This window comes from Pelodiscus sinensis, unplaced genomic scaffold (genome assembly GCF_049634645.1).
Source record: "Pelodiscus sinensis isolate JC-2024 unplaced genomic scaffold, ASM4963464v1 ctg34, whole genome shotgun sequence".
Taxonomy (NCBI): Eukaryota; Metazoa; Chordata; order Testudines; family Trionychidae; genus Pelodiscus; species Pelodiscus sinensis.
The window spans coordinates 5,539,126-5,552,094 of NW_027465849.1; the positions used below are offsets into that span (position 1 = coordinate 5,539,126).

A 12,969-nucleotide genomic window follows, 5' to 3' on the forward strand; every position below is an offset into this window, starting at 1 on the left:
TGAAACCCTCACACCACTTTGCATTTTATTCATCGTTAGGCTGCTAACGCAAAGACAGCATTAAGATAAAAACCTGGGACAGAAGTGATAGCCTTAGAATACTTGAGAAACACTATTTCTATTGTAAGCATTAATCTGCTAGCAGAATACAGTACCATGTTCATATATTTTTTAAAATAACACAGTACAATTGTTTAAGCTTCAATGACTGGGTAACCCCTGTATTAATGTTCAGAACTCCTCTGTGATGCCTATTGTAAACACAAACTTCAGTTCTTTAAAAAAAAAATCTGTTTTGAACCCAAAGAACCCAAATAATTTTAGTTAATGGCTTTGTGTCCGTTTCCACTGCAGAACATCAGTCACAAAAGGAGATACTCTTATTTTCTAGGCCCGCCTTTCAGGCAGGCCAATGAATAGCTGTCAGATGCTAGCTTTCAGTCCCTATTGATATTGATTTGATCTGAACTAGTGACCCTGAGAGGGAAAGGCTCTATATCCTATTACCAACCCCCAAGCCATTTAGGCCCCTCTGGCCTTCCTCATGCAGGCTTTGACCGCTACTAGCAACAACCTTTTGGCCTTCACCCTCATTTTGTAGTAAATTCAAGCAGAACAAAGGATCACCTTTCCAAACTCTCACCAAAACACAAAGGATCCTTCCCATCAAGTCTATAAAAGAGAATCTTCTTTGGAACAAATATTTGATGATTAATAAATCAATGACTACTGCATGTTTTTTGTATACAACACAAAGGGAGATGTAAATAAGGGAAAGAATTAGGCTGCCTGGGCTCTTCTGAGTTTGGTGAGCAGTCTTACATAATTTAGAAACTTTGTGTCTGTCCATCCATCTCAGAGTCCATTTGTTCAAGAACTCCTCCTAAAACAGTAAAAGCTAAGGCCACCAAATCTGGTATGCAGCTTCCTCTTATAGTAATTTAAAGCAAGGTCAGAAATAATGGGATGCGTATGGAATGTGATTGTTTTGCACCAAACAGAAAGGGAGGGGCGAGAGAGCAGGGACAGTTACACTTAGGAATGACCATGGGAGTGGGAAAGCATGGGGGTCAGTAATACTCCAGAATGACCACTGGGGGGCAGAGAAGCGCCCCCAGCTCTGGGAAGCAGCTGTTGGCTTACCACAGCCTCCGCCATCCATGACTGCCCCAGGGAACAGCTGCCAGATGCTGTGTGGCCCCTGCCACCCAAGCCACCCCTGGGTCACCGTACTGCACAGCCCCCACCATTCCAGAGAGCAGCCAGTGGGCGGCCTGCCTCCCCTCGCCCTGGACCAGCCCCAGGGAGAAGCCAGCAGGTGGACTGCGCGGCCACGGCCACCCAGCTCCAAGAAACCACTGCCTCTCCTTCCCCTGAGACACCAACACTTCCCAACCTCCTACCCTGGCTCTTGTACTAGGGATGTTAAATATCAGTTAATGAGTAGTCGAGTAACCTCATGAATTCTTATCGGTTAGTCGACTATTCTATAGTCCCCAGGGTGGGGACGGCAGCTAGTGCACTCCAGCTCCACTTCTGGGGAGCCTCCTGCCTCTGCAGAGGCAGCAGTGCAGAGCGCCAGGCGGGATCTGGTCCGTGAGGGGAGCCAGTTTAAAAACCAACTCCCCTCATGGACTGACTACCTGTTGTCCCATGCTCTTGCCTCTGATTGAGAGGCAGCAGTGTGGAGTGGCAGCCGCCCCTGTCCGGGGGAGTCTGAGCTCCTGGATCCGGCATGAGCCAAAACTGAGCCAGGCTGCCTGCCCCCCCCCCCCCCCCCCCCCCGCTAAAAAATTTAGTGGCGGGGTGGAGGAGGAGGGGAAATGTATGTAGTCTGTAGCATTAACCTATAAGCTTCTGCTTATAGGTTACTCAGTTAATTGACTATACTGTTACATCCCTATCCTGTGCCTCCCTCCCCTACACACATTCCCCAGCCTCTTGACCTGAGCCCCTTCTTACCCCCCCCCCCAGCCCTGACTCCTGGATCCCCCACACCTCCAGCCTCCTGTTCTGAAGCCCTCAGAGCCCCAATCCCCTGCCCTGAAGAACCCAAACAACATCAGGTAAGTCTTGTAGTAGTTACATATAGTTAATACAGCTCACTGCCATATTTCTAAGAAACCCAAGAACTTGGGGTTGTCCTCTTAACCCTTACATATTAGAACACATTTATGAGACCCAATACCTAGATAATCATTTAGTGGAGTTCTGATTAACTAGCCACCACCAGCCACATCACCCCCACTCTCCCTCTTACTGTGCAAAGCAACATCCTGTTTAAGTTCATATTTTTAAATGTACAACACTAGATCTCTTACAGCCTCTGCAGCACACTTAAGTTCATGTTAGCCCACGGAGAAAGATCAGGTCACAGACTTTGTATTTTGGTGACTAAAAAATTCTCAAGCTCATCTACAGGAGTCTGTATGTGCTAAGACAACAGGCTGCACCTGCCTGAACTGCCAGTTAAGAGAACAGTATAACCCATTCTCCAGTGTATTAAATGATGAGCAAGCAGGGCAGCTATAACCAGGGCTCGACAAATAATGTATCTATTCACCCAGGGCGAGTAGATTACAACCCGGAAGAGCTGGCGCAGAGTGGCGCATGCACAGAATCGCACGGCTGGTGAGTGGAGCTCGCTGCCGCTTGGCGAGCCCTGGCTATAACTCCTTAAGGAACTTTTTTTTTTTTTTTTTAATAAAGACAAATTCAGGCCACTATTCTGGAATTAAAACTACTTGCTTTTCCAAAAGAAACCTCCATAACAATTAAAATAATCTGCATATTTAAACACACATGAAAATAAGCCATATCTGTCAGTAAATATGACAATGATTATCCCTAAAGCTAATATATAAAAATTAAACCAATTTTTATATGCAGCTATGGACATAAAGATCTAGCCTGACATACTCAAGGAATAAAATACTGTTCTGTCTACACACGCAGGGCTGCCCCAGTTTAAAGGTGTAGTTTTTAACTGATTTAACTTGCTAGTGCAAATTTGTGCATAGACATGCAAGTTTAGAATCACAAATGTAGGTCATCTAATCCAGCCACCTGCATTGAGACAGCACTAGTTTACTTGTACCGCTACTGACAAGTTGCGTGTGTAAACATTCTTAAATTGAAACCAGAATATAAACATACAAGCTTTCATCAACTTAACTAAGCCACTACCCAAAAGTGCAAGAAAAGTAGTAATATTATCTTGACAAATCAATGAGTCAAATATCCTACCCACCAAAAAGAGGCCCTGGATGAGACTGGTAGAGAATGAGTAATCAGAGGGGAAGGTGAGAGGAGCCACATGAGACAGGAGCAAAGAGAACTGAGGTGCCTCTGAGGTAAGGAGAGAAGAGGCAAAACAGAACACATGTTCTGGTGAGAGAAGGTAGAAGGCGGAGGTGATGAACATTAGCTTGAATGTGCTGGCTTAGCTGTGTGATCACAGGTGTATGGCAACTGGAAAGAGATGGAACCTAGGCTTTTCTGCTACTCTTGTATCTCAAGAGCAGTTACCCTTTCCCAGAAAGGTAAGCAACAAGTTTAATTTTCCAGCCAACCTTCACCCACTCTGCAGCAATTTTAAAAATCTGTTACATTAAAGAATTCAGACTGTAAGCTCTTTGGGGCAAGGAACATCTCTGTTGACGTACAGTGTCAATCACTAGGGGCCATGAATTATTGTTTGGCACTCATAGGCACTACTGCAGTACTATAGTAAGAACAACAAAAGAACTCAGTCATTTGTAACTGAAATGGCCGACTATTTGTCAACATTTTTTTCCATTTAATTTCTGCATTTCTCTGTGGTATACACAAACTATCAGAGATGTGATTAGAGATTACATCACTAATATGGAAGTTAATGGCACATGCAATGGATAAAAGGCATGTTTTATGAAGTGTTTCAAGAAGAGAATATCTTTTCACCTCATGAATTTTAAGAGGACAGAGCTGGGCTGCAATAACAAAAGATGCTCCCACACACACACTGATAATCTGCAATCTAGGAAATTCTGAGACTGGAGAATCTCTTCAGGAATGTCCTGTTCTTCAGGGTGTTCAGCAGGACAACAGAGCTACAGGAATTTAGCTTTGACTGGAAAAATAAATTATTGTGTCTCTATCGATGTCTTGGTCACCAGTATTGCAAATGCCTAAGTTATACTATCATAGCAACAAAGATGCTGTCCCCTTTCTTCCCTCATATGAGCCAGACAGAAACAAAGCTGAAATATACCTAGAAACTTGAGACACGAGAAAAAATGGCCACTGAAGGTCATAGCTGTGGGATCAAAGATCTCCAAGAGAAAATGGCAATCCCCTCAAGCTAAATGGATATTTCACTGAGCAAGAGAAAAATCTTCCATTGGTCAAAGCAAGAGCTCCAATAGCTGAATCTTAACAGCAATTTAAATACCACACATGTCTGAGGAGCCATGTTAGCACTCTGAAAAAAATTAAAACAGATAGGGATCAAAATGCAATTGTCTAACAAAAATCTGCTTTTCAGAGAAGGTAGTTTGGTAGTAGGACATCTAAAACTCAATACGGATTAAAGGATATGGTCATAAATCACACCTGCTAGAGAAAGATCAGTGAAAATAAATATCAGGGACTGGACTTTCAATACTGATGCGTCAGTCTTAACTGTCTGGTTCATCAGAGCATTACAAACTCAGTGTCTGAAGAGACTGAAGGAGTATAGATGAATACAGGCAGTCCCCGAGTTACGCGGATCCGACTTATGTCGGATCCGCAGTTACAAACGGGGTTTGCTGCCCATCTCCCTGGTCTGCTGGTCTCCAGCAGACCAGGGAGACGGGAAGCAAAGCCTCTGAGGACGCCGACAGCGGGACAGCCGCGGCGCATCTGGGCTGTCCGCTGCCCGCGTGCTCCGCAGCTTTGCTCCACGTCTCCCCAAACCAGGGAGACGGTGAGCAAAGGCGCGGAGCACGCGGGCAGCAGGACAGCCGCGGCGCGTCTGGCTTTGCTCCAGACGCCTGTGGTACAGCAGCTGGGGCGCTGCCGGTTGGTCCCGTAGTGCCGCTCTGGGCGCTACTGGACCAATCCGGCAGCACCCCAGCTGCTCTGCCCCAGGCGTCCTGATTCAGCCACTGCTGGTCAGTTTCAGCAGCGGCTGAATCAGGACGCCTGGGGCAGAGCAGCTTGGGTGCTGCTGGGTTGGTCCAGTAGCGCCGAGGAGCGGCGCTACTGGACCAACCCAGCAGCACCCAAGCTGCTCTGCCTCAGGCGTCCCCAAGTCAGCCGCTGCTGAAACTGACCAGCGCTGACTACAGGAAGCCCGAGACAGAGTTGCTCTGCCCTGGCTTCCTGGAATCAGCAGCTGATCAGTTTCAGCAGCAGCTGACTTGCGGACGCCTGGGGTTCTTAAGTTGAATCTGTATGTAAGAACTGGCATCCAGATTCAGCCTGTTGAAACTGATCAGGGGCTGATTCCAGGAAGCCCGGGGCAGAGCAACTCTGCCTCCGGCTTCCTGTAGTCAGCCGCTGGTCAGTTTCAGCAGCGGCTGAATCTGGATGCCAGTTCCGACTTACATACAGATTCAACTTAAGAACAAACCTACAGTCCCTATCTCATACGTAACCCGGGGACTGCCTGTATTAAATTACAGCTACACATTGCGTCAAACCCCAAACCCTTTAAAGAAAGGAAAAGCACAATGAAAGGGACCAGTAAAAGCTATCAGGATACAATCTACAATTCTATTCTGGAAGGTTCTGTATATGCAAGTCATGTTAGTTTTAAATGAAGTCTGAACCCTAAGATGCATGTTACCAGCTTTACATCGTCTATGCACATTACTCTATGGCATGACTTCTGAGAAGGCGGAGACAGAATCACTAAGACTTACTTCCATTAGCACCCCAGCTAAACTTTGCTGGCATTTAACTAGATCAAACAGATGAGAGTGCTTATCTTAAAAAGCATTTTCAAATATAGCACACAGACTTACACTGAAGAGTTATTTAATTGGAACTAAGTCTGTATATCACATTTAAAATTGAATTTTTGGACACTCATGTAGACACTTGGACACTTCATTTGTCCCAGACCTTGAATGTTTAAAAACCTGTTTATTTTTCCCCTTGGCATGAAGTTTCAAATAGCGAGTGTGTTAATGTCATCACCCAACTCCAGGTATTGCTATTAGGGTTAATAGCAGACTGAGGCAGTCCATCCACACTTAATATTTAATCATTACTGATTACAATTGGATTAGAGGGAATAAATGCAACTGTAAAGAGACTGTAATCCACAGCCCAACACATTAGTTTAAGCATGTAATCTTGAGCATAGCTATTACTGCAAAAGCATTTGCACTATTAGAGACCAAGAACGCTTCCCGCCTCAAATGCTGTCAAAGCTTTGAAAGCAGGAAGTGAAAACCAGAGGAGGAGAGGTATAAAAAATACGGTCATAGATTCAAATTGTATTTCAAACAGAATGGAGTAAATCATCCAGATAAAGTTTAGGGCATCTAGAGCTCTTTGCTAATTAAGGAATTGTGCTACAGAAGCTATGGCAGAACTGAGTCTGTGGTTACTTTCAGTGCAAGTCTACAGAATCCAAGAATCACCTCTAACCATGAAATAACTTATTCCTCCAAAATTAAATCCTTGCATCACACTTGAGGTGCAGAACAAGCAAATGGGGAAATCTACAAGGTGGCCCAAAATGATGCATGTTTCCATGCAGCACTACTGCAGTGTTGAAAGTTTCAGAAATCATCTCCCCAACAATGGAACTAGAACTAGGTAGGGGAGTCTCTATCCCTAGACAACAGACTGATATCAAGTATCAGAATCAGGAATAATCTCAGGGCCTATTGTATTAACACAGGGAAGAGAAAAGCCACAAAAACAAACTGAATGATGGGAAATGGAGTTATTTTTAAGTCAATTTCAAGTTATGCTTGAACAACAGTTCCTTCCACTACTGCCCCTCTTCTGTTCTGTCTTCTTTATCATGCACATCAATGTTCAGCTGACATGGCAACAGGTTGCTAAATGGCAGCTCATGCCATTCCTTATGCCTATGGTAACTCAGGGTTGTAAATGATGAATGAACGCCTTCTCTGCCTCCCTTCTCACTGATTCCCCACCTACCACACTGAACCGCTTTTCCACGTCTGTCCATCCGGGAGGAGACCCTGCCCCTGCCCAGTGCGGATTCACTGACAAGCAGGGCAGAACACGCCTATCCTGACAGCCGAAGCGGGAGGAGAGGTGCTGGGCGGTGTGCCCCAGCCCCCAGATCTGCCACAGCCCAGCAGCCAACGGTTCAGGCCATGGACCAGCAGTTGGGAGCCACTGTTTTAGATCAGCGGTGGGCAGCCTGAGGCCCATGGACCCCTTGTCTTTCCCCCCTTCCCCATGTGCCTACACTGCAGAGCCAGAGTCTCAAACTTCCTAATCCTTCCTTCCCTCCCAGTACTTTTGGGGCACGTGAATTGCCCCATTAGTGCTCCGTCTCAGCTGCTCATCCTGAACAGCCACAAACAGTTGACCTGCGGCATTCTAGCTGTGGGAGGGAGGGAGAAAAGTGGTGATGGAGCATGAATCAGATGATTTGCACACTCCAAAGTGCAGGGAGGAGCAGGAAGTGCAGGGCTCTGGAGCCTGAGTGCACATGAGATGGAGGGGGAGTGGGGGCAAACAGGGAGGCTACAGGTGGAACCCCAGTGGGCTGTGGGTTGCTGCAGCCCACTGAGATGGAGGGCCACTTATGCAGCCCACTCACTATTTTTGGTTGCCCACCGCTGCTTTAGATCTGCAGTGCACTAGAAATCTTAATACATTTGCCAAACATAATGCAATTACGAGTTTTGTTGTTGTTGACACGAAACAGCTAACAGCACAGAAACATAACATCTGCATGCAATTTCAACATAATACAACACAAACTGGCACCCAAATAAAGTTCAGCTTTATCCCAACAAAGCAAATTACCTCATTTTCTAATCTCATGAGATACAAATGACCTCTCAATGACTTATACAAATTAAGGCAGCTGAAACTGCTAGGAATATGAATTCAAGTTCCCAACCTAAATACTGTATTGTAAAGACAATCATTTTAATTTAATCTACCAGATTGTCTAAACAATGTATATTAAAAATATATAGATGTCAAGCTCCAATTTAACCAAGAGCAGCATATCAAACTCCTGACAATCCTCTAGCCTACTTTTCCCCTCACCCAGTCAATCCCATGATGCACTGTTCAGGACAAGCAAAACAGGATGCAGCTTCTTGCAGGGAGAGTCAGCAGCACCACTCCTTAATCCAACAGCATCTGTGAGTGGCACAAGCTCCTCACAGAATTCTCCCCTGCCATTCTGGACAGTAAGATCCCCACCCCGCATGGTAATATGATCCTGGACTTCCTACTTAACACTCTAGACTTTGGTACCAAGCTCTCAATGGAGAGTTTACTCACTGATGTCTATCCCAAGAAATTCTTACCTGTTGCTTCAATGTACTCAATACATCGCTCGATAAAGATGGGAATAGGCTTTTCTGGAGTCACTACAGTGGACAAAGGCACCCCAAAATAGTTACTTTCCCACGTAGTCTTTGTGATGGATGGCCGGGGCTTTGACTTTGGTTTCTGTAGAAGAGAAAGTCCCTGAGTTAATATAGCACAAAAAAATACTACATCCTACATAAGATTATAAACATAATACTGTTAGAATTAGTGAAGCCAAGGTTTCCACTGGATAGACTGGAAGCCAGGGTTTCCACTGGATAGACCGGAAGACAAATGCTCAGAATTGCCTGTGCATCACTACATTGGTTATTCAAGATGAGATAATATCTGCAGTTTTCAAAACTATTCCACGTTGCGGGTCTGCTTCTCTTTTGCCCTTCATCTTGTATAGTCAAGGCATAGAATGTGCAAATTACTATGCTAAGTGCAGAGCAATGGAGAATACACCTTAAGCTTGCAAAATATTAACATTTTTGGTATTATAACAGGGGCAATAATTTTTTATGGGGGCCACACCAAGATTTTGTTACATGGTCATGGGCCACACTTTTCTATGAAGGGGGTACAGGGCATGGGACAGAGGTTAGGTGCAGATACGGGGCTGAGGTGCAAGGGAGAGTGTGGGGTTTGAGAGGGAGCTTGGGTGAAGGAGGGGGTTGTGACCTGGGGAAGGGGGTATGAGATCAGGAGAGGATTCTGGGGGAAGGGTGTAGGAGGGGGAGCAGAGTCTGGGAGGGAGTTGGGTGCAGGAAGAGGTGGGGTGCCAGAGGCAGGATCTGGTTGAAATTGTGCTGCACTGTTCCCGCCCCCAGCAAAATCTCTCAGCTCCCATTGGCTAGTTTCCATGTGAGCAGCGCTGCTCTGTATCCCAGAGGTGGGTGGATAGAACAGATTAAAAGGCTTGGTGCCTTGCCTGCCCCAGGATTAGAAATACAAGATATACTAATGATCACACTATTTATAAATAAGGCAGCTGGGTTTCAAACACTAGTCAAACCAAATGACATTGTTAATGGCATGCACTGGAGCCAAGATGTAAGGATCACATGCTTAAAGAACAGATATTGGTTAGGTATGTCAATGTGTAGTACATGATTAACCAATAAGTATAATCAGTTAACCTGGTTTACCACACACACTCCTCCCCCCCTTGCTTCCTCTGTACCAGAGGCAGCAAAGGAGGAAGAGCAGGAGCCAGTGCCCATGAGGAGCTGGCTTTAAGCAGGCTCCCTACAAGATCTGTCTACACCCACCTCCACCCTGCTGCCTTTCTATTGGCAGCAGCGCAGAGGATGAGGGGGGTAAGCTAGAGCAAAGACATGCAGGGAGCCAGCTTTCGAGTAGGCTCCTTGAACATGCTGGCTCCACTGACCTGCCTGCCCCCCAGGCTTGCTGCCTCCTACAGAGGCACTGAGGGGAGGGCATTTAGGGGACAGCTTAAAAGCTGGTTTCCCCCCAGCACAAGCTCTGCAGTGCTACTGCCCCCACTCTCCCTGATGTGGCCTCTATAGCGCGGACCCCCGCAGACAGGGGCAGCTGCCACCCTGGGCTGCTGCCTCTGTATTAGAGGCAGCAGCATGGGGCGGCAGATAGACGGTCTGCACAGGGAGCTGGACCAGCTCCCGGCTGCTACACTGCACTGCTGTCCCTGATAGAGAAGCAGCAGCTCAAGGTGGCAGGGGGGCTCCCTGGGAGTGGTGCCGGAGCACACTGGCTGCCAGCCCCACCCCCAGGGACTATCAAATAGTTGCATAACCCCTAAGATTTCATGCGGTCACATGATTATTTAATTACACACTAACATCCCTAATATTGGTTCCTACCTAGGGCACTGTAAGGAAGGCAAAAAGTGTTCTGAGACACACTGGGAAGCATTCTGCAGCTCTTCTCAAGATCTGCACGTTCTAGAACATACTATATTCTTAAATCTAAAGAAAACATCATTCAAATGTATCTAGTACTTCCTTTTTGAAATGGGAAAGGAAGGACAAACAAGGACTCTTCAGTCAAAGCCAATCCTCAGTAACACTGTGATAAGGGGTGTGTACTACACTTACACAACGGTGTAGGACAGGGTCGGCCACCTTTCAGAAGTGATATGCCAAGATTTAACTTATTCACTTCTATTTATGATCTGCATGACACTTATACTTTTGAAGTCAATAACAGTCCTTCTTACATTTTTAGCAGCTTCATTAATCTCTCTCGGTAGCCTCAAGTGTGCACTGCATCCTCCTTCCCCCCCTCCCCCTTGCCCTCCACATCCCTGTGTCCCAAACAAACACAATGACAGGGCAGCAGCACTGAGACTTGCAGCCACCCTTCCCCCTCCCCCGGACAATGCTGGGGCATGGAGATCAGGAGGAAAGGGCCAAGCCTGGCTGCACGCAGCTTCTGGAGCAGGAGGCAGCCACGTGCCACTCAAAATCATCTTGTGGGCCATACGTTGCCGGCCCCTGGTGTAGGACATCTGTTCAGGCATGGTGCTAAAAGTTACGCTCATCCTATTAATCTATCGCGCCATGCTCCACACTGTAATTAAACAGCCTGTTAGCTTGAGCCTTGTGAGTCCTAGTCAGCTGGCATGGATGTCTAATTGAAGCACAGACATATCCTAAAATCACCGGGAAACTTCAACTAGTTCACATTGTGGCGACCTATTTATTTAGTGCTGATCTGTATAGATAGCACTTGACATTTGTGCTCTACAACAGCACAAGCTTCCAACTAGTTTCCAGAAACATTCAAAGTACTAGTTCTCATCTTTATAATTTGGGCTATTATCTATGGGTATGGAAGACAGTGCTGGAAGACAGTTGGGCCGGCGACACCCCCAACCCTGAGCTTCTCTTCCCCCTTCCTAGCTCCCTCCTCCCAGGTTTCCCCCTCCCCTCTCCCACCTTCTTTCCCCAGTCTCACCTCAGTTTTATTCCCCCACCCCACCCCCAGTTTTGTTCAATAAAGAGGCTTTGTTGTAATGAACACACGTGTCTTATTGTACAGCAGGAAAGGGGATTAGGAAGGGGTAAGTGGAAGGACATGAGGGAGGAATGAGGCACAAGCCTCCAGTGGGGCACACCAGGGAGACTGTTACTGCCTGCAAAACGTGTTACCTGGCTCACAGCTACATGTACAAGAGAAGCACCAGAGTGCCCAGGGGCAACTCCGGCTCCATGCTGCAGAGTGCTGTGGTGTCCTGAGTGAGGGCAACCAGAGCACGTAGAGAAAAAAAATACTTTGCTGTCCCTCAGCGAGGTAGGCAAGCAAGCACGGAAACCTTAGAACCAGCTGTCCAGGGGAAGAGAGGGAGGGTCCCTTTAAGCACAGGTCTCAGATAGCCTCAGGCAGCAGCCACACAAGGTAACTCCTGACCTGATGCCCTACCAGAACCGGTTCCGGCTGGCCTTAAATGCGATTCAGCATCCTATCAGTGCAGATGCGCTATTTCAAAAAAGCAAAACGCTATTTCGAAATGCATTTTGTGTCTAGACACATTATTTCGAAATAAGCTATTTTGAAATAACGCTGTAGTACTGACATAGCCTATGAAACTATTTCCACTCTCTGTGATCCTGCAATAGCCGAGATCAACAGGGCTTGTCTTGAGTTTGCTGTCCCGAGATGTATATAGCTGTGAACCACAAGGAGGGTATTCTCAGTGGAGAGCCCTTTATGCATTGTAATTTCTTCCGTCTCTATCAATACTTGCTACTCTCCTTCCCTCCCCAACTGACTACACATTTACTTAGTCTTTTTCTTAAGCAGGTGGATTGAAAGAGGATGGTTTTGGTTTGGTAAAGTAGTGTCCTGCAACTTACTTTGGGCATCCTGTGAATTTTTTTTTTTAATGTTTGTGCACATTTCTACAGAATAGAAACTGGCTAGTCAAACACTTTTCAAAGAGCATCTTTTTGTTTTCATAAAAGTAGTATTAGCATTTTCTCCAGATGAGACAGAGGGCAGGAGATCTAGCAAAAGACACAGATGTTGAAGTATTGGATGATATCAATCAGCAGCGGCTCAATTTCCATACCGTTTCCAGTTTGACAAAAATAAGTTACGAGAGCAGGTGTCCAGATTTATTTTGAACCGGGTTAATTTCTTCTTACACAAGTCCCTGACCTGCAGTGTCAAAAAACTGTAATTCTAGCAGCCTAATAACTGTATACATCTGCATGAACAAACCTCCCTAGTGGGAAGTGCTATATAGATGCTGAGGCCATGTGACTACAAGAAGCTTGCCTGCCCCCATTGTCTATATCCCCACCTAGCTTGAACAGATCATTTCCTGTTTAGTCTGCATTTCTATAAAACTTCCTTCTGCATAGCAGTGGTGACACACAAGGACACATTAGAACAATACTTAGTTTGCAATAAGGAGGGCAAGGTTTATTTTTGCACAACAGGCACAGCAACTTGTTTGTGCCAATACAAGCAAACCCC

General features: G+C 46.1%; 1 protein-coding gene across 2 annotated transcripts in view; it reads right to left on the minus strand.

Annotated features, from left to right (window-relative positions):
• The window catches only part of ARHGAP35 (Rho GTPase activating protein 35), a 124,144-nt gene that overhangs the window by 49,513 nt on the left and 61,662 nt on the right, over positions 1 to 12,969 (minus strand). For both annotated transcript variants that reach the window (XM_075915358.1, XM_075915359.1), the window contains one exon: positions 8,502 to 8,646. In XM_075915358.1, coding sequence (XP_075771473.1) covers positions 8,502 to 8,646 — 145 coding nt within the window. The remainder of the gene's footprint in view (positions 1 to 8,501; positions 8,647 to 12,969) is intronic.